Raw genomic sequence first — 22,602 nt, forward strand, 5'->3', positions numbered from 1 at the left:
AGCTCTCAGGATCAGACTTCTGGGCAAATAGGATGTAACAACTGTATAATGAATTTCCCATGTGCTAATTTTATTTCTCCAGTTTTTAAGAATCATCTTGCATTTTAACTGGGCTGTGTCTTTTTTATATCTTTTATACCTGTACTATAGTTGGTGACAATAGTATTTTGTTGTAAATAGTATTTATTTACTTCTGCCTGAGCACAGGAAAGATGATTCATTCAAACTGAAGACAAATGATTTCTTTAAGAATTTTAAAGCCTCAGTAAGTGACTTTCTTTGAGAATTTCCTTAACTTCCTGTGCTTCATACATGGTTTTTGTCAAATATTCAGGATGAATTTAGAGGTGGAAAAATCAGCGTTGAAAATACTTACAAACTGCTTGAAAAACTTAATATTCCATGCAGCTTTTCTCATGTGAAGAATGTTTTTAAGGTGAGATGATACCCTCCCCCCTGCCTGTCACAACCTATGAAGGAATCACTGCAGTGTAAGTAGATATTTGTAGACATTTGGGTGCTTCCTTAGAAAATACACATGGGGCTGGAGCGATGGCTCACTAGTTAAATGCACTTCCTGCTCTCATAGAGGACCTGTGTCCAGCTCCAGCATGCACGCATTGCCTCACACCTGCCTGGAACTAGGGTTCTAATGCCTTCTTCTGACATAGTTGGGCTCCTTTAAGTATGTGGCTGTCAAGTAAAGTCTGATGACTTGAGTTCTCTTTCTGAAACCATCATCGTGGGAGGAGAGAACTTCACTCTGGCTTGTCCTCTGACCTTAACATGTGCTGTGATACATACCCATCTATGTAAATGTATGAATGCACTTTAAAAAAAAATAGAGCCAGAATATGCTTAGAATACATTTTAAAAAGCCTTAAACTGTGATCCCATGACCTTGAGAACATTAGAAACAATAGTGCTGACCGTGGTAAACTTACCTATGAACCTTCTGCTACTTTGTTGTGTTAGGCTAAACTGACATTCAAAGGTTGATTGAGTAAAAAGGTAAGGAATGTGTATTGGATGAATGAATTTTGTGTATGTCTTCAGATTAATCATCTTGAACATTCAAGTCTTTCAGGCATATGCATGTGTGTACAATGTGCATGGAAATGTGTATGCATGTTCGCATGTGTGGGCATGCACATAGTAGCCAGAGGTTGACATCAGGTATCTTCTTGATTACTCACCCATTTATTTACCAAGGCAGCATCCCTCACTGAACCTGAGCTTGCAAATTCTACGAGGTTAACTAATCAGCTTGCCTGGAGGAACTCGGTCTCTGCTTCCCGAGAGTTGGGATAATAAGTGAACTGTCACCCGCTCCCAGCTTTCTGGGTGGGTGCTGGCCCTTTGAATCCCAGTCCTCACACTTGCAGGGCAAGGGCTTTGTCTATTGAGTTCTCTTTCCAGGCCAGAGCATCCAACTCTCATCATACTCTAATTGCTAAATTTTTCTATCTATATGGGTGCATTTCTGTCGAATTAAGTCTAATGAAATAAAGCTGACTTGTGTAAACTAAAATACTGCAATGTCTCAAAGTATAGAGATTTTAGGCTTAGCTACTGTTTTTGCAAACCAAAACTTTCCTAAACAAATTCTTAGTCTGTGTAGTGGGAATATTAATCCCACAGGATTGTTCTAAGTCATAAATAAGATATTATTTATGGATATACCTAGTATGTGCACAAAGTATGGTCTTAGTAAGCAGCGAATGAAGTTTCATTAGGAATTATTCAAAATACATTGATTTCCTAAGGAGCTGACATAGATTACAGCATAAATTTATTTTCTTACAAGGTGACTTTTTATTATAAATTTGGGTAAAAAGCATATAAGTTTATGATCTTGGAGACATATTCCGAAGTTCTTTCTAAAGATGAATTATTGGGTCATGGCTTGAGCAACAATCCATTGAACTTCTTTTTATTATACTTTTATAAAAAGATTTATTGCTTTGTCTTGTAATGGTCTTTAATTTATTGCATTATAATATTTTATAAGCAGTATTACATGTGACCTCAATACATGTACCCAGTCTTTGATCATACCTTTGCTTGCCAGTCAAGTATGAAATTGTATCCTTTTGAATATCAAGAATTTGTTACTACAGGACTTAGGTCTTCATAGACCCAGACAATTAGCAACCACTGTTAAATACATCGCTCCCTTAGAAAGTCTGCACTGTGGGGAAGGAGGGAGACACTTTCTCTCAGGAGAAAGGAATACTGAACTTCCTCTGAGTAGATGGTGATGAATGTCCCAGTAAACCTGGACTGTGAGACAGAAGGGAAAGCAGTGTGTAGAGAATGCACAGCAGGAGTATTTAGTGAATACAAAATAATCAAATGTGGCTGGAGAAGGATGCCTAGGGGGGCTAGGGAGAAAAGCGGCTTAGGATCAGAAGGCAGAAAGTTTTTCTTTCTTGTCTTTGTTTTTCTCTTTCTCTTCTTCTCTTCCCTTTATTTCTTGCCCTTTCTTTATTTCTTGCCCTATCTGCCCTCCCTTCCTCTCCTCTCCCCACTCTTCTTTCTTTCTATTTCCTTTTTTTTTTTGAGACAGGGTCTCTCTGTGTAACAGCTCTGGCTGTCCTGGAATTCACTTTGTAGACCAGGTTGGTCTCGAACTCACAGAGATTCATTTGCCTCTGCTTCCCCTGCTGGGACTAAAGGTGTGTGCCACCACTGCCTGGTTTCCTCTTTCTTTTTAAACTTTTGTTTCCTTCTTTCCTTCTTCTCTTCTAATTTTCAACAGAGTTTCATGCGGCCCACACAAGCCTCAGATACTTTATGCAGCTGAGGGTGAACTTGAACTCTTGATCTGCCTGCCTCTACACCCCAAGTGCTAAGGTTATAGGCATGAATCAACATACCTGGCTTAATAGTGGAGCTCTTAGAGGGGAGACCTCAGAATTCAAATTTCCTTTTTGTAGGCAATGGATAGTCATAAAGTTATGACTAGGAAAGCATCAAATATTTTTGGTAAATAATGTGGTAGCAGTACAGAATTGACTGGAAATTAGAAGCTGGGTAGAGGTAGCCCATTCCCCTCTGCCTTTCCTCACAAACCATAGCCACTTTCATTCTGCCTAGCTGACCTGCTTCTGCCTTCTGCCTTGCTCTTCCTTCCCACATCTTTCTCCTCTGTTACATTCTCTAGTAAGCAGCAGAAGAATCCTTTACATCCCTGCACTTGTTCCACGATCCTCTGAAACAGGGTTTGCACACACTTCTGTCTGAGAACTTCATGTGTGAGATGCTTAATCCACCAGCCAGCTGCTCAGGAGTTTATTTTTCCTTCTTTGTAATAGTCTGTTGTTAGATGGATGGCTGGTGGGATGACTCACTGGGTAAGGGAGCTTGACACCAAGACTGATAATTCAATCTTAGAACCCACAAGGTGGAGGGAAAAAAAATCCACTTTTTTTGTTGTTGTTGTTTTGGTTTTTCGAGACAGGGTTTCTCTGTGCAGCTTTGACACCTTTCCTGGAACTCACTCTGTAACCCAGGCTAGCCTCGAACTCACAGAGATCCGCCTGCCTCTGCCTCCCGAGTGCTGAGATTAAAGGCGTGCGCCACTACCGCCCGGCCAAGAACCCACTTTTGAGGGTTGTTTTTTGATTTCCACATGTGTGGAATGGCATGTATGTGCCCAGATGCACACACAAATAAATGTACTAAAATATTCTTAATTCATAGACATTCTTGGTAAATCTAAAACCTTTACATGAATGACAGTTCTGAACACCTTCAGTGAAGTACTCTTTAAAATAACAAGAATACAAGAAACAAACTCACTGACTGATCTAGGAGATGGATACCTAATACAACCCAGGAACAGATACGAGACAAGAATGATTTCTACAGATTAGAAGACGCCAGCAGGTTAAGATGACAGTGGAGGGCATCACACACTAAGAGAACAGCTTCTGCCTCGCAGGGCTAGCATAGCCCCTATGCTGTGTGAACAGTAACCAATTCAGGACGTCTGCTGTGTGAGGCACAAGGGTGACAGAGCAGAGACTGCCACTGTGTTTTCAGGGGCCTATGACAACACATACATAGTACATATAGGGAAGTAGAGATCATTTAAGAGACAGCGGAAATCATCAGCTTTGCGTGGTAGGGAATTTATTTGTGCAAGTGTGTTATTAGTTTGTGCAATGGAATGTGTTCTTTGTACTCATGTTTGTAAATTAGTCTTGTACATTGGTGGGACTGGCTATAGTTTACACATAGGGGACATATTAATACAGTCATACTCAAAGTTTCAGCTGTTCTGTGCCTCAGCATCCAGCTTAAATCTTCTTACCCATTGTCTTTCTTCCTCCTGTTTCCCCTGATATTACTTCTAAACTGCTTCCACAGCTCTTTCCTTTTTATTAGCTGCCCCACCACCCGCATTCAATGGTACAGTCCTAATTATCTTTTGTAGCTTTTATTTTTGGTATTTTGATTAATTTGTGACCCACAATTTTCTTTTGGTATTGATTAGTTGAAACAATTATGTGGATTTGTGAGGTTTGGTTTGGTCTTTGTTCCAAATTATTATTGTACCAAAGGGCAGCTTTCATTTACTAGGAAAGCACACACCTAAAATCAAGACAGCAGAGAACATTCAAGATGATCAACTTTGTAACTTTGTTGAATGTAAGAACACTTGTAACATACATTTTCTTTCACATTGCTGTTCAGGAGGTCTAGGAGTTCTGATTTATATAATCAAGTGTAACAAGAATTTTTCTGAGTTACAGACCCACTTTGAATTTTATTGATTTTCAATGAAAATTTTTAATGAATTGAGTGGGATGGGACTACAACAAAATTATTTTAATTCTATGATATTCACTGTTTAAGGGCCTCAAATTCCAGAATTTAATCGGATAATCAGAGCCAGGGTAGTTTATTTTGAGCTTGTTTAATTTTAAGGTGCTGTTATTGTCTCCAGAAACTCTTAAGAGCCAGGATCTGAGTTGATCAGCACAGACAGTGGCCCCTCCAAAGCTTGTCCCCCCCTTTCCCCTTGGCATAGTAGCTGGACCCTTCTCCACGCTGCTTCTTTATGTGGGGCAGCGCTCCTTTCTGAACTGTTGGAGTCCCAGCTCAGATTGCTTCTTAAACCTTCCCTGGCAAATTCTCTGATTTTCACCCCTGAACTCTTTCCAGTGAAATGAAAAGGTAATTTCCAGTGTGCTTGTCTCCTGTTGCACCCCAGGGGTTCTACAATGTTGTATAGTTCACAGGAAAAACTTCAAAAGATGAGACACAGCTTGGCTGGAGGATGTGAGGGAACAGACATAGATAATACATGACAAGTCACCCCTATTCAGTTCTACTAGTTGGTGTGTATTTCCCATTCTCACAGCAGTCTGATGGCATAGGTGGGACTATCTGTTCCTGTTTCAGATAAAAATAAGAAACTCAGAGAGTTTAATTTGGGTTTCCAAACTACCACCACACTTTGGGGGTTGAAAGGCAATGTCATCTCTGTAAACATTTTACTTCAACCTGATGGCCTCCAACCTGGGGGTTCTTTGTATTCAAGATGTTTGCAGTGCAATGAGAGAGTCAGTATACTTTCTCAGAAAGCCCTTTTCGAAATCACAACTCCTCCTGTGACTTTTCTGTTTCCTGGTGGGGTTTTGTTTGTTTGCAGTGTGCTAATTCTGTTACTGTGATTACAAAGCCCAGTCTTTCTGAATTATTCCACTGCTCCACCAATAGATGTTTTTTATTATGTTCACCATTTCCTACTTGAATTGCATTTTCTGCAGTTTTCCACGTCTTCCAGTCATTAATAAACAATTAGCCATACCACTTCCACTTTTTAATTTATTTTAAAAAGTTTGAATTACTATTTTGGGCAGAGTCTCATGTAGCCCAGTCTGGCCTTGAACTTGCTATGTAGCAAAGGATGGGCTTGAACTTCTGATCTTCTTGCTCTCACAAGCATGTGCAGTGATTATGGACATGTAACACTACCTCAAATTTGTATGGTACTGGGAACCAAATTCATAGCGTCATACATGGTGTGCAAACACCCCCAAGCTGAGCCCAATTCCCAGCCCCTTTTTTGATTTTCCTACTTAGGCCAGGCATTTTTCCTGATTCAGAACCTCATAGTGCTTTTGTTACTTTTAAAACCCAAGCCTGGCCTATGTCCTTATCTTTTATCTCATAGAGTTTAAATATAAATTTTCCATAACTGCCAGATGACTCCACTCTTACTTGGCAGAACTCATCTTGTCTGTGTGACAAACCCTGAAATAATTGCTGAGACTTCTCTTCAAGGTGCTTCTTAAGGATCACAGCCTCTACAGTCTGCCATGATCTTGACTCTATCTGGCATGTATGGTCCAGGCTATGAACCTATGAACACGATCACAGCCTGGTCTGGCTTTAGAAAGGAGTTGAAGTGGAATGGAGTACGCAAAGGCAATACATAATTGAAAAAAATCTTGAATCTTTATCTTCCCGTGTTCCCATTTCTACCTTCTCTCCGACTAGACCAGCTACTAACCATTTTTTATTTTGACATCACTCCACGCAGGCTAATGGATAATATTTTCAATAAGGATCCCACATAAGTTTTAACTTTTATAGATTATCATGCAGTATATGAATATGGTGACATTTACTTTGTATTTTTGATTTTTCCACTGTGAGCCCACCAGTCATTTTTTTTAGTAGGAAAATGACATACAGAGACAAGGGAAAATCACCATAGAAGAGTTTAGAGCCATTTATCGGTGTATCGCCCACAGAGAAGAAATTATTGAGATTTTCAACACGTATTCTGAAAACCGGAAAATTCTTTCTGAAAAAAGTCTGACTGAATTTTTAACTCGAGAGCAGTATGAACTGGAGTTAAATTACTCCATTTCAACCGAGATCATCCAAAAGTATGAGCCCATTGACGAAGGTAAGATTACAGTTAAAACCTATCAGTATATTAGTATGTAAAGTGCTTTTGTAAATTAAGATCATCAAATTAAAATTTGGGGGATGGATGAGCTTCTAGGAAGTATAAATTTTGCTTTTGTGTTTATATATCCAATGTATTTTTTAAGCTATAATGTGCAACAATGACATTCATCCTTACTCTGTTGGCTAGATCCCTTCTTTGAACTAAACTTAGGAAGTGTTCAGATCCTTTACTGTAGAAGCAAGATGACAGTTCTATTACCTGTGCCTGTAAAGAAAAGTATCTTGAAGGACCATTGAGATAGCCCAGCTAGTAATGACACTTGCTGCCAAGCCTGATGACCTGTGGTTGATCCCCAGAACCCACATAGTGGAAGGAGAGAATTAACTTTTGCAAGGTGTTTTTGAACTTCCACATTTGTACCATGACATGAGCATGCTCGCGCATGCACACACACACATATGCAAACACATGCACATGTACATACACATAAACAGACACACACACACTCTAAAGTAATATATACATACACACGCATATATTTTAAAAATGTCTTAATCTCATGGATATGATGAAGACAAAATCAAAATAAAACAAAATTATAGGCAGCCTGCCATTTTATGCATTGTTCTATTTAAATATGTTGAAGTAAGAAACGATGGGCATGTGAAATGCGTATATGAGAATTAAATGAAAACAGATGTACAAAGTCATGGTCTCCCTTTTTATCTACTGTCTTGTGTACAGAGATGCTGCCTTTCCACCACTGTACCCCCCACCCCCGAGATGATCAGCTTGTAACAAGAAGAGACTGATGTTGACCCATGTTTTTAGAGGTCTCAATCCATGACTGTCCCTGTTACTCCACACCTGTGGCCAGTCAGTGTGTCACAGAGAGAGTGTGTGTCAGGGAGTGTGTGGCAGTGTGCTTATGACGTGGCGTGAGTTCACATACGCAGCTGCCTTGTGGTGCCTGGGAAATAGTCTTTTCTTGACGTCATCTACCACCCCTGGCTCTGACAGTCTTTCCTTCATTTCTTTTTCAATGATCCCTGAGCCTTATGGGCACTGGTGTGGCATAGAGGTGCCATTTAGCACTGTGCAATCCCACAATGTCTCATTCTTTGCATCTTGACCAGTTGAGGGTCTCTGTGTTGACTGGATCTTACTTCAAGGAGAATCTTCCCTGATGAGGGTGATTAGAACTTGAGGCATGAGGGAGAGGCGAGTTTCACAGACAGGTGGAGGTAAATCACAGAGGACCTTCTAGGCCAGAGTTAGGGCTGGAGCTTCAGGACAGCATTAAGCATGTCAGGAGGACTGTGCCCACTTGGTTGCTGACATGATGAAGTACAATGCTAGTCATAGCTTGGCCTGAACACTGTTGACCTTTGTTGGCTTTGCAAAAACATAAAGAACTTGCACCAGTATGTGATGCAGTTAACAGTCAAGTCACCAATACTAGCTGGTAAGCTCAGCTGACCTTTTCTTCTTTTTAATAACAGGCTCTCCCTAAGGATGTTGTGAGTTGATGGATGGTCTGGCTAGTGCTCTTTATGTAGCTGTTGTTTAGGAACAGTCATTTGCAGATGAGTTCTTTCAGAAGCATTGACTTAGTAAACATTATATAAAAAAAGTCACACTGGCACTCTTATCTCTGGGTGGCATATTAAATATACAAAAGGATGGTGATTGGCACTGTGGAGTTGTGTTTTCATTTTAATTTGGGCACTGCATTGTTCTCCCTTCCATCTTTTGAAGTTCTACCTATCATAGACACTGTAATATGAAATCAAGTCTACATTATCAATATAATTATTAATCACTTTTTAGTCTTAAAAGCCAGTGTAATTCAAAATCTTATAGTCCTCAATGCTGCTGAACTCCTTGATCTTGTCTCATGTCTGCATGTCATATGTACCACAACCCTTGAGATTAATTTTCATCACAATCTGGTAATTTTAGAAAGTATTTGTAAAATATCTTGTGTGTGTGTGTGTGTGTGTGTGTGTGTGTGTGTGTGTATGTGTGTGTGTGTGAGAGAGAGGTGGGGGAAGGAGGGAGAGGAGAGAGAGCATGTATGTAGTGGAAGACAGTTTTCAGGAGTTGGTTTTCTTTTTCCCGTGTTTCCAGGTATGGAATGCAAGCTTGCTCATCAAGTACCTTTTGCCTACTAAGCCATCTTCTGAGCTCTCCATCTCATGGTTTTAAGTGGCACAAAGTTATTTTGTTTTCTACTCTTTATTGCATGTGTATGTGTTCATATATGCAGATGTGTGTGCAGAGGTTAATGTTGGGTGTCATCCCCAGTTGCTCTCCACTGTATTTTTTGAGGCAGGGTCTCTCACACAACCTGGAACTCAGTAGTTTGGCTAGGCATTTGACCATCATGGCCCAGGGATCCTTCAGTCTTTGCCTCCACAGTGCTGGGACTAAAGACATGTCTTTTATTTCTAACACGAGTGTTGGAGTTTGAACTCAGGTCTTGGTGCTTGAACAGCACTTTACCAACTGAGGCATTTCCCTAGTCTTTCATTTTGTATTCTATTATCAAATACATTTATTTAACTATTCAGTAGCTCAAAAGGACTACAAGCCAAATCTAATGAATAAATTAATGCAAACTATAGTTGTTAAGTTGCATGATGCTTTTGTTCTGAAACATCCCCATATTCTTGAGTTTATATGGCTTTGAAACAGTTTGTGTGTCTATAAAATTTTATGTGTTTTCTTCTAGAATTTTATGTTTTGGCTAAAATAGGAACAGCAGGATATTTTTTTGTTTGCTTTTCTTTTAGTGACAGTGTTTTGAAAGCTGTCTTTACACTTTTATTCTATCATAAACATTGGCTGGCTTATATCACTATATTCTTATGATACACCATTTTTAATGGCTACTTTGCACAGTCCCAAACCTTGAGCTTTCATTTTTTCCTTCCTCCTATTTATTCTGCTTTCATAAACAATGCTAATGCTAATATGTATGCACACCACTTTTTATCTAGATTTTGTCTTCTTCAGGACTAATTTCTAGAAATTAACTTGGTTTCGAAGACCTAGACTCTAGTTTAAAGTAAAAGGATCAGACACTAGTCAAAATGAAAGGCCCAACTCTAAAGTGAAAGGCCCAGGCTCTAAAGTGAAAGGCTCAACTCTAAAGTGAAAGGCTCAGGCTCTAAAGTGAAAGGCCCAGGCTCTAAAGTGAAAGGCCCAGGCTCTAAAGTGAAAGGCCCAGGCTCTAAAGTGAAAGGCCCAGACTCTAAAGTGAAAGGCTCAACTCTAAAGTGAAAGGCCCAGGCTCTAAAGTGAAAGGCCCAACTCTAAAGTGAAAGGCTCAACTCTAAAGTGAAAGGCCCAACTCTAAAGTGAAAGGCAACTCTAGTCTAAAGTGAATATGCATTTCCACTTTCTTTTCCTGAGTCAAACAGAAGTCAACAGCAACAATAGCAATGGACATTTGTAGAGCTAAAATCTCTACATGGTGTAGCTCTTCTGGTAACTATTTTTCATGTACTGGGAGAGATTAACTAGCATCCTCTAGGTACATGACAAACAAATACATTCAAAACCTGGCTTTCTGGATCCAGAGCACAGGTGCACTGTGCACATTATAGTGAGTAAAAAGCTGAGACTTAATTAGCTGTAGGTGATCATAGTATGGGCCTGCACAGAGCAGAAATGTATATTCACAGCCCAGTACATGTACTCATTGTTTACAGCAGAAATTTTTGTGACAGCTTCTCATGGGAAATCACATGCTCATGAAGGATGGAACACAGGAATAAAGCATAGTACACTTGCCTGATGGAATTCTATAGGAAACATGGAAATTAGTCATGTGTGACTGTAGGTAACCACAGGAATAAACCTCACAAAGAAAGTAAAACACACACACACACACACAAAAAAAAAAAAACAAAAACAAAAAACAAACAACAACAACAACTAGCATACTGGGCTGGACAGATGGCTCAGTGATTTAAGGCACTTGTTGCTCTTGTAGAAGACCAGAGTTTGGTTCCCAGTACCCACACTGCCTATAACTCCAGCTACAGGGAATCTGACACCCTCTTTTGGCATCCATAGGCATCTGCATATATGTGGACATATACACAGACACACACACACACACACACACACACATACACACACACCCATGAATAAAAGAAACATCTTTAAAAAGCATAAACTTACTCTCATGTGCACATATACACACTTAGACGCATGTACATACACATAAATAAAAAATTTAAAAATCTTAAAAGACCAACCAAACCAACAAAAAGCACACTGTGTGAATCCATCCACCCAAAGTACAAAAGGAAAACTAATCTGTGCTTTATGTCTCCACACACTGAGTTGGGACAGTGACTGGAAAATCAACAGGGGCTGGTTTCTGGGTACCACAATGGTCGGCCCGTGGACTGTTTTCCAAAACAGAAGTTCAGTAACCTATAACAGCCATACTTGTGTATAGTTATAAGATAAAACAATAATCAAAGGTAATAGAATAATACAAGTGTAACTGTTGATGCGCTAGAACAAAAAGAACTAGAAAAAAATTGTTTCTCAAGGCTGGAGAGATGGCTCAGAGGTTAAGAGCACTTGCTGCTCTTCCAGAGGACTCGAGTTAGATTCCCAGCACCTATACTGTGGCTCACAACCATCTGTAACTCCAGTTCCAAGGGATCCAGTGCCCTCTTCTGGCTTCTGCAGGTACCTGCATATATGTGCTGTCTATACAGACAACCAGACAAGACACACACATAGATAAGAAGAGTTTATTTCCCAGGAAAGATTTAGAAATATATTAATATTAATTCTAAATATCTATTTTATAAATATGTTCTATCACTAGGTTTACAAATGAGATATAAGACTTGTAAGTTACTAATGGTATATCTGCATCCTTTTTACTTATTTTTTATAGTGAAGAATAAAGGGCAGATGTCCTTTGAAGGTTTTGCAAGATATATGTCTTCACCAGAATGTCTGCTATTTAAAGAAAAGTGTAAAACAGTCTATCAAGATATGAATCAGCCGTTAAATAATTATTTTATTTCATCTTCTCACAACACATATTTGATATCTGATCAATTAGTGGGATCAAGTGACATTTGGGGATATGTAAGGTATTTATTTTGATTCTTTAAAAAAGTTTATTTTCATTTTTCATTAAGTTTATGTGTATGTGTTTGTGTATAGTTCTGTGCAGATGAATGTAGGTGTTCACAGAGGCTAGAAGAGGGTGTTGGATCTCCAAGGAGCTGGAGTGAGCCACTGGTTGTGAGAGCTGGGAGTCAAACTCTGGTCCCCTGAAAGAACCATGTGTGCTCTTGACCTCGGTGCCATCTTTCCAGCCACTAGAATCTTTAGCCCAGGCTGTCCTTGAACCCATGATCCTCCTGCCTCTGCCTCTTCGGCATATGACACCTGGATGTGCCACCACAATCAGCTATTTTGACTTTTAAGTCTCCTGCATATAAAGCTGCTGTCGTACTGACTCATTAAGAGTGCTGAGTTATAAGGAGATTGTGCATGAAAACAAAACTTAAAGGGACTAGGAACTGTAGTTTGTTCCTACATTGATGATCTATCCTTTGGATGAAATGGAAATACAACATACTGTGTATGTTAGCATCACAGGTTCTCCCTCTGGTCCTTCCTGCTGACCTCTGCTCCATGTGTCTACACTCTCTGAAGTTTCTTGACCAATTTGTACATTTCTTACAGGGAAATATGACTGTTATGCTTACTTGGAATATACCAGATTTTGACAAATATACTTAGTGTCAGTTCTTAGACATCAGGACACAATGTTTTTAGTAAGCCAATTCATAGTAAGTTGTGTGGTTTGGTGTTCTAGACAGTGGTTTTTATGAATCAATATGTTAAATAATTTACAGAGATTAAATCAGGCCATTTGGTAACTCCACCTTTGTATCCTATAAGACACAGTACTGTAACTGTGGGTCCAGCTTAGTCAGCAGAGATCTAGTGGGGAATGAGAATTTCTAGAGGCCTCATTGTTTTCGTACAAATTCATGGGAATTGGCAGATAAAAAAGGTAAATGAGTATTTTCAGGGGCTGATGAGACTTATGAAAAAGATAAACCGAACAACATAAGAGAGTGCGATATGGGCTTCAGGGTGTTACTTAACGTTTTCAGAAAAGGTTTCTCAACTATCCTGGCTGAGGGCAAAGAGGGAGACATGAAAGAATGGAGAAATAATAAGACTTGGCATATTCAAATCTTAGAAGTTGTCGAAAACATCTGGCCACAGGTGTGTGGTAAATGAAGGGTTTGGGTTTGGGGAGGAGGGTCAGTTTATGAAGGTCTTATTGATCATGGAAAGGTGGGGGAATTATCAGTGAGATTTTCCTGAGACAGCGTCGCGCTTTGACACCCTAGGAGCAGGGAAGGTACAGCGTGCTGGGTGATGATGACTGTAGATGGTGAAGACACGGGGGAACAGCCAAGATGATAACAAGCTGAATGCTTTGAGGAGGCAGAACCATGAAAGTATGACAGGTGATGTGGAAGGCAGTGTAAGTGAGGGAGAGAAATCAGGTTGTTTGCCCCAGCAGCCAAGCCTGTAGGGAGACTGTTGACTGAAGTGTTGGTGCTTACTAAAAAGGCTCATTGTGGAGTGCATGGTCGAAGCAAGAGAGTCAGGGCTTCTGTGCTGACTTTGTGACACCAAACTGTTGCCCAAGGCCTTTGTCAAGTAGGCAGATGAGTGTAATGGGAGTTTGTAGTTCAGAAAAAACCTTCAAGCTGGAAGAATGTAATTGGAAGCCATGGGTTTATAGGTGATATTTAAAACTATGAGACTGAATGGTGTTGTTTAAGGAAAATATTATATAGGGAGGATAGAATCCTGCAATAACATAAAACTATAAATAAATTGATGTGTGTCCAAATTAAAACACAAGTAATAACTTAAAATGGAAATTCAACAATCTTATCATTTAAGAATCTAGTATAGTCCTACTAGTTACAACTTTATGTTAGAAATTTTGATACTATTCCAATTTTTTTTAAGGAAAGAAATAAGTTCAAACTGCGTCTATTCAGACATACAGGAAATTACTTCTGAATTCCAAGAACTGCTCCAATCAGCTGAAAAAAAAAATCTGGGTTTGTGTTTAGTTGCATTTCTTCTCTTGTTCCTTCAAAACACCTTTGGAAGATAAGCATTAGAGCATCCTTCCAAATGTCTTTGTTCTCTGCAAATGATAAAAGCAGTATACCAGAGTGAGTGTGTGAGTTTCTGGTCCTCTTCTTACCTCTCTCTCTTCTCCCCTCTTCATCACATGACAGTTACGACCTTCACACATCTCTACTTCATCTTTAAAATAAAAAGCCAGTAACACCATATTTAACATTAAACATTTTAATTCACCAAAAGCTCTCCAAATATGAGGGCTGTTTTTTGAGACAGGGTCTCAAGTATCCCAGGCTGACCTCTAACTTATGATATAGTTGAGGATGGCCTTGAACTTCTGATCCTCCTGCTTCTACTCCTTATGTGCTGAGATCATAAGTGTTTCCTGACATGCATGGTTGATATTGTGCAGGAGATAGGATCCAGGGCCTCCTGCGTGAGGTAAGAGAGAGCATATTGCCAACTAAGCTACATTCCCTAGCCCCAATCCAGACCTTTTTTTTTTTTTTTTTTTTTTTTTTTTTTTTTTTTTTTTTGCAGTTCAAATTTATTTACAAATAAAGGAATATCATTCACAAAATAGAAAGTAATTTCCCATAAATAAAAACCATAATACTTTATACTGTTGTCTGGGCAGTATCTAAGGGAGATTTTAAAGATTAATAGATGAAATAAAGTTAAGAGTAGGAGTTTCATGCCACATAGTCTTGTACACATGCTAGAGTGCCCAATCAAAGGACCTCTAGCAGTTGAAACTAAGGGAGAAGAGAACTAGCTATAAGATTTATAGTGACCTGAAGATAACATGGCTACTAAGAGAGAGAGTATTCCCCTAGTGAATGAGAAATGACCTCCCTTTATTCTCACAAAAGAACCAGAGTGACTAACAAACAGATCACATGCCTCAGGAAAAAAGTGACTAGCACCAGACAGTACAACCTACTTAAAACTTTCTTAGTAGGAACCAAATGGTAAGTTCAGAATGTGCAGTTTTTGTAAAGGTTGGTTCAATTATGGGTAAAACTGAAACGGTCTAGAGAAGCAGTGAGAATCAGTATTGTTGACAAATCTTTGTCAAAAGTTTTCTTCCATATCAAGTCTTAGACAGTTCTTTGTGCTGGTACAGAGTTCAAGTTCATTGCCCAACAGAACTTTAGAGAATGGATATTCTGTATGGAAAAGTACAGCATAGTTTGGTTTGATAATTCTTAAAAGGAAGGCAAAGCAGATGTTCTATCATGGGAATTAGGAAACAGTACAAATAAAGGTTCCACCTTTTCTAACTTAAAAATCTAAATACCTGTAAAAAATTTAGAAACGTGTTCATTTATAATTCTACAAACTTAGCCCAGTTTAATGTTCCTAAAATTTGGCAATGCCTTAGCTGCCTCTGCAAGGATTAATGTTGGTTAATCAGTTCCCCTCTCAGAGCCCTCCAGACAGGTTCCCACAGACCACAGCTCTGTAGCTTTCCATTACGGTCCATCACCACACAACCGCAGATAGGTATGCATGAAAAACTAGACAGTCCCCTAAACCCCCAGAATGGCCAAGAAAGATGGTCTTGGTAATGCCTCCAAGATATAGAAAATCCATCCATTCTCTTTTGCTCAGCTGCCCTGGGTCTCAGGTTCCTCCCATCATTTATTTGTTATTTCCCAGGGAACACACAATCTCATTGTTTCCCTGAATGCAGCATGTGATCAATGTCTATCAATCCACAGTCTCTCGCCCATGCTACTACAACGTGGAGCCAGCCTTTCCCACACTCTCATGTTTGAATCAAATGACCCTTGGTGGGAGAGGTCCATGCTCCACATAGTAGGATGTTTACCCACATTCCTGCATGCACCTCCAAGGTGTCTGCTTAAATCTCATCACCGTCTCCAGTTATGGCCACCAAAACCACCTCTGGACATTGCTAGACATCTTCTGGGACTCAATACACCTCCACCTGGGAACTGGCCACCTAGACAAAACAGATAACATAAGATTCTTCTGAAAAAGTCAGCCTTCAGTCTTTTCTTTGTGGAGAGAGTAGTTCTATGCTTAGACAAGAGAATTGCTTAACCCATTCTCAAGTAAGTGAGTACCTTTTAGGACTCTGGTGCTTCAACTCAGCCTGGTTTTATGCAGCTTTGCCTCCTCCAAAGATGTAGTTTATTTCTGTCTCCTTTCCTTTTCTTCTTAGGCACCAGGGCTCCTGTCATTTTCTCATATAAATATCGAACACCAATGGATTGTTAATTCCGTGTCAGACAGTTTTTATGAGCATGCAGCTTCCCATTTTCATGGAACTCAGAGCATAATGAACAATGGACACAGTGGGAGTCTAACCTCTGGCAGTATGCCATACCTTTGCACTGTGTCAGTGGTGTTGGCCTTTGTGTTAGCATATGTTAGTCCCCATCAGGACATGAACACAGGAAAACAAAAGAAGGAAGGTGTATTTAGTTCTAAGCAACTGTGTGTACATGTGAAGTAAAAATCTTATTTCTATTATGCACATTTGAATGACTCCCTAAACATACCTTTTGTAATCCTGAGGATTGAGCTAAGGCTTTGTGCAACTTAGAAAGCACCCTGCCACTGAGCTGTATCCCCACCACAGTAAAATGTTTTTTTTTTTTGCAACTAAATCAAGAAATTATAGTAAACTCTGGTAAAAGCCCAACCTATTTCACACTGATGTAAAAGACTGCTCAAGGCTATCCCTGAAGACCTTAGCAACAGCTCTCTTCATGCACCTTCACCATTATCAACTCAGTGAAAAATCTGAATGCCATCTGCTTCAGTTGCCATGGTTTAAATAAAGGTATATGTTTATTAAAGTGTCAGTCACTCTCTGGGTAAGAACACTGAAAATCCATTTAAACCCAGTGGGTGCAACTGACTTCAGAACCCAAGATAGAATTTATGCATAGCTCAAGAAGCCGATTTATTTGATAGATGAAAAATCAAATTAGTTTTAGATCTGAGTAGAAGTGGGAATCTATTTTCCTCAGTTTGGAGAAAGCTGTGAAATTTGTGCATTCTGAAACAGTCACTCAAAATTTTCTCCAAAGAAATTGAGTCAAAGCGGCATAGATGAGCAGGTATGCAGACTTCTTGTTTTGTATAGCTGGAATAGGGCTCCAGTGGTCCCTGCATGAAGTGACACGAGACAGTCAAACATGTTCACTGGGCTGTCAAGCTCACTCTTTTTCACTTGCACAAGCCATGATATTTCTTTTCTCCTTCCCCTTCTCACCATGTAGTACACTCCTCTAAACTTAGTGTGATGAAAAGAATCATATACAATCTTATTAATGTATTTTACTATTTCCAGATGCCTTTGTATATATAGTACAAGGATGACAAAGTCAACAGCCATAGCACCATTAGCAATACTGTTTGTGTTGGGGGCATAAAGCTTCAGAAGTGTAACTGGAGGTAGCCATCTTTTCCACCCTAGTACATATAAGCTTTGTAAAGAGATCAATACAGAGTAAAATGGTTGACTCAGGAGAACCAGTATGTTTGTATGACACAAAGAGAATGTTTCTACTTTATAAGGTTGCAATTTTCTAAGGTTCAAAACTTTTCTCTATTGCAGACTGGCTTATATATTTATTTTAAAAGTCCGAATATTTGATCTTATTCTACCCATCATTCATGGTCTGGGTATGACACTATTTTGCTTAACTTTTGTTAGTGCTCTTGTGAAAGGCTGCCGCTGTCTAGAAATTGACTGCTGGGATGGGGCACAAAATGAACCTATTGTGTACCACGGTTACACGTTGACCAGCAAGCTTCTCTTCAAAACTGTTATCCAAGCAATAAACAAGTACGCCTTCATGGTATGTGCATGTCTCTGCTACAGTCATTTAGAGTTTACTGCTCCCAAGTTCTGCAAAGTGTGATCTTTCTTTAAACCTGTGACATTTTAAATTGTGAGCTGCAATAGGCAGCCAAATCCATGTGGTTGTTGTTAGTAGCTAAAGGTACATTTATCAAAGTGAAAGGTAGTGAGTGTTCATGGGACCTCTTGTTCAGTCTGTGTGTGTTGTGTTATGCTAAGAAATATATTTATTTTTCTGATGTGTCATAAACCCGAAGTTTGAGATATACCAGTCTAGACAATAATGACCACTTTGCCCATGCCCAAATATTTTACTTTTAAGACAAAAATAAAATGTGTCAACTATGCACCATCTCCATTGCTGACATTATTTACAACAGCAATGATAATAACAAATAGTGTTCTGAAGTGTACTTTCAAGTTTAGATTGACTAATTCATTAGTTGCAGATGCAAAGATCTAAATTTTCATGGAACTAACTTCACTTGACAAGTCTGATCTGATTTGGGCTGATTTGAGCAATTTCTCATACAATTTTTAAAGGAGTGTTGAGTAATACTTGGTTCCATTTTCTAAGCTGGCTAATGGCATAACTTTAGATAGTCTGTTGTGAAATTTAATATAGCTGATTTGTTTTCTTAAGCATTGAAACTGTTGGGCAGAACATAGTGGCACATGCCTTTAATCCTAGCACTTGGGAGGCAGAGTCAGGTGAATCTCTGTAAGTCTGAGGCCAGCCTGGCCTACAGAGAGAGTTTCAGGATAGCCAGTGCTGTTACACAGAGAAACCCTGTCTTGAAAAACCAGAAAGAAAAAAAAATGACAACTGTTGTACCATCAAAAGATTTAACTAAATCCTCCTCAGTAATTACTTAATAAACATGTACAGGGGTTGGGGATTTAGCTCAGTGGTAGAGCGCTTGCCTAGCAAGCACAAGGCCCTGGGTTTGGTCCTCAGCTCTGGGGGGGGTGGGGGGAGAGATTAACTAAACATGTACATAAAAAAGGAAACCTGAAGGTTCAATAAACTCAATGTTCCCCTCTGAATACATCACTTAATCTGTAAACATAAACTAGAAATTGGGTTATATTTATTTCTTATCCATCATGTGCATCAGAGCCACATCATTCCCACTTCTAAAGGTTTTCAGAACAAAAACTAGACTCCATCCTTGACTCACAAGGTCCCAGGTGACCAGTTTTCTGTGACCTCTGAACTCCTCTGTTTCTTTGTCCCTTATTCACCAGGGTTTTGTTTTTCAGGTACATCTAAAATCTTTGTACTTAATGCTCCATTTGTCTAAAATGCTCTTCCTAAATATTTGAATGACATCCCTCACTTAGTTTAGGATAACTAGATACTACAAGGTAATAGATACAGTCTTAAAGTTCAAAGTCCTCACAAGGATGTAAAAGTCTAAATTTTCTAAGACTCCAAAGAACAGAGATGAGCAATTTGACAAGAATAATAAAAGGATGGGTTGGTGAGACAGCTCAGTGTGTACAAAGGTTTGGGCCACCAAGCCTGGCAAACTGAGTTAGATCCCTGAACCCACATGGTAGAAGAAGGAAACACTCTTCCTGTTGTCCTCTGACCTCCACACATGTGTATGGTAAGGGTGTGCACATACATGTGTGTGCACACACATACTAAATAAGTATAAGCATAGAAATAGATCAGTAAAAGACACTAAAATTATGAAGGAAGAAATAAAATTTTCTCTATTTTCAGGTTACATGATAACAAATGCAAAAAACAAACAAACAAAAACCCCCAAACATCCCACAAACAATTATGAGAGCTAGTAAATGAATTCAGTAAATTTATAGAATAAAAATTAATAACATTTTAAAAATAAATGACCTAGGTGAAAATGAAATTTAAAAAGAAATTTCATTTATGGTGAATAGCCTATAATATGTGTGAATATAGACATATTACAATGTACAATGATGGACATCCATGAGAGTATTATAATGAAACCCATTATTTTGTTAATTAAGCAATCCACCCTCACCTTTAGGGTACTTTCAACACCCCAGGTCTTCTAGGTAAGTTTTCTTCCCATAAGAATATGTTACAGCAGTTTCTATGGTAATATACAGCTTCACAAATCTTTTGAGGTCAGGGTTGAGCACCGAGGATTGAAGCCAGGGTTTTGTGCATGCTAGGCAAAAGCTCTACCAATGAGCTATATCTCCACCTCTATTTTTACCTTTTATTTTCACTCCAGTTCTTACTTAGTTGTCAAGGCTGCCCTTAGACTCTTTAGCCCAGGCTAGCCTTGAGTGTGGGTGCTTTTCCCCTCAGCCTCCTGATTAATTGAGATTACAAGCCTAAACCCCCAAGCCGGGTGAATATTCTTTATGGAGGTTTTTAAAGCCGCCTTGCTTTGTCAGTTGAAAAGATGATTTTCAATTTAAAGCATGCTTATTTTGTAAAGACTCTTGGAGGTGAATTTTGAGATAAAATGTTTAGATGAATTGCATTAGGGCAATTTAAAAGTTCTGATGCGTAACCATAGCAATGGTTCATATTCTAGTCATCTGAGTATCCAGTGGTGCTGTCCTTGGAGAACCACTGCTCCCCTGGCCAGCAGGAAGTGATGGCTGACATTCTGCAGAGTACCTTTGGAGACTTCCTGCTCTCCGATATGCTTGATGAGTTTCCAGATAGACTACCGTCTCCAGAGGTAATGCTTTGTCTGAGATGCCGAGATGAAGGAAAAGAATTAAAACAAAAAACAAAGAACATTGTGGTCACCTTCTCTAGTAGGTTAGAGACCAGCACAGATGCTTGGTTTTGATCATTTGACAGAGAAGGTGCTTTGCTACATGTTGTCTAAGAAATGCTCTGTTAAGTTTAAGTGATGTTGGTGAAGGAAGAGAACATGCAAACGAAGGACATTCATAGAAACTGGTGGTTTCTGCTAATTGTCTACTTGACATAATCTAGAATCTCCTGGGAGGTTGGACTCTGGGCATGCCTGCTGGGGGATTGCCTTGCTTGCATTAACTGATGTGGGAAGAGCCATCTCATGAATGGAACCTGTTCTAACTGACAAAGCTGAGCACTGGCATGCATGCATTCGTGTGACCAGCTCCCTCGACTTCCTGCAGTTACTGTGACTTCCCTGCTGTGATGGACTGTGATGTGGAACTGTGACCTGAGATAAATCCTTCCTCCTTTAAGTGGATTTGTCAAGATATTTTAGAACAGTAACAGGAAAAGAACCAAAGCAGAGATAGATGTAGAATCCATTTTTGGTGATATGCTTTACTTCATCTATGAGTGCAAACTATGGAGGCATTTTAATGTAAAACCTCAAGAATTTGATATACTTTATAGGCAAAATGTTAAGAAAGAGGTGAGATGCCCAGGTTGTAACAGAATCCATACTCAAAATATCAGCAGGCAGGGAGTAAACTCCCCTCCTTTTCAGTCAGCCCCTAGGACTCCCCTCTGTCTGTCTCCTCTTTGCCTGCCCCAGAGAGCTGCTCAACGATGTCACCACCAGTCCTTCTATTGATGGATCCCACTGGGTTTGTCTCAGAATACACACAATCTGTTTCCTCAGCAACACACAGGACCCAAGTCTTCTCTGCTCATTTCTTACCTTAAAATGCTGCCTTCTGTTCCAACATTGCTTCAGGCATGGACACAGTGTGACCCGCTCTCTCAAACACACGTCTCTTAGATTTCTTTGGCTGATCTATAACTCCCAATGCCATAAAATGATAAGTGACCTTTCTTTTTCCTCAATAGTATTTTCTAACAATCAATACTTGAGTTTTGATGTGACTAAAGTTTTGGTAACATAGCATTATTTTTGTGATATTTGAATATTTTTCCTCATGTTGTTTAAATGAATGAAAAATTTAAAAAATGAATGTGCTCACATGATACAACTAAGACAGACAACATAAACTTATTGGTGAGTGGAAAAATCATGATTCTTTTACCTCGGAAGAATGCTCTAAGACTAAGTATGCTTAATTGATAAAAGTTGTAAGAACTTATGCAAAATGCTGGACATAAATCACCCAAGATGTAACTTCAGAGCCATGATCCAATTCTGGGAAAAATTTCAATAATCCTCTCTGAATATTGCATCCTGTTAGCATGTCTTTTTTTCTTGCTTTCTACTCCATGGCTTTCAGTGAGGCTTCAGCTCCCACATTGCTGTAGGGGGGTGATTTCTGAGGAATCAATGAGTAATTAGAGAGAAAGTTCCTTTTTCTCACTGTGTTCAGTCTTCAGTGTGAGAGATAATTACCTGGGAACTTGGTAGCTTAGCCTTATTTCAGCCTCACAATTTTAGATTTAAAAAGCTTTTGTTAAGACTTTAACCCAGAGTCCATAGGTGTCAACCAATTCCTGTACAGTTAGGATAGCCATTCTGAAGCTGTGGAGAGTCATGCTGGATTTTACACTTTCACTATGAATTGCATTTTTATGAATTTATCCACTACCAAAAGGAATGGAAAAAATCCACAACAGAATTAAGACTAGAAAAACAATTTGTATCCTCATTCATGATTCAGGTGTCCAGTGGGGAACTAAAAAGGGTTAATACGATGTGATGAGGAAGGACTGCATGTAGGTAATGGACATTTGAGTCATGAAAGATGATTTAAGATTTTGACTTTTTAATTGTGA

At 39.2% G+C, this 22,602-nt stretch overlaps 1 protein-coding gene across 2 annotated transcripts in view; it reads left to right on the forward strand.

The window, feature by feature from the left end:
- Nucleotides 1-22,602, forward strand: part of Plcz1 (phospholipase C zeta 1) — a 45,822-nt gene that overhangs the window by 2,047 nt on the left and 21,173 nt on the right. For both annotated transcript variants that reach the window (XM_037204038.1, XM_028872257.2), the window contains exons 3-7: nucleotides 313-436; nucleotides 6,697-6,928; nucleotides 11,862-12,063; nucleotides 17,796-17,940; nucleotides 20,486-20,635. In XM_037204038.1, coding sequence (XP_037059933.1) covers nucleotides 313-436; nucleotides 6,697-6,928; nucleotides 11,862-12,063; nucleotides 17,796-17,940; nucleotides 20,486-20,635 — 853 coding nt within the window. The remainder of the gene's footprint in view (nucleotides 1-312; nucleotides 437-6,696; nucleotides 6,929-11,861; nucleotides 12,064-17,795; nucleotides 17,941-20,485; nucleotides 20,636-22,602) is intronic.

Source organism: Peromyscus leucopus, chromosome 3 (assembly GCF_004664715.2).
Source record: "Peromyscus leucopus breed LL Stock chromosome 3, UCI_PerLeu_2.1, whole genome shotgun sequence".
In the NCBI taxonomy this organism is placed as follows: domain Eukaryota; kingdom Metazoa; phylum Chordata; class Mammalia; order Rodentia; family Cricetidae; genus Peromyscus; species Peromyscus leucopus.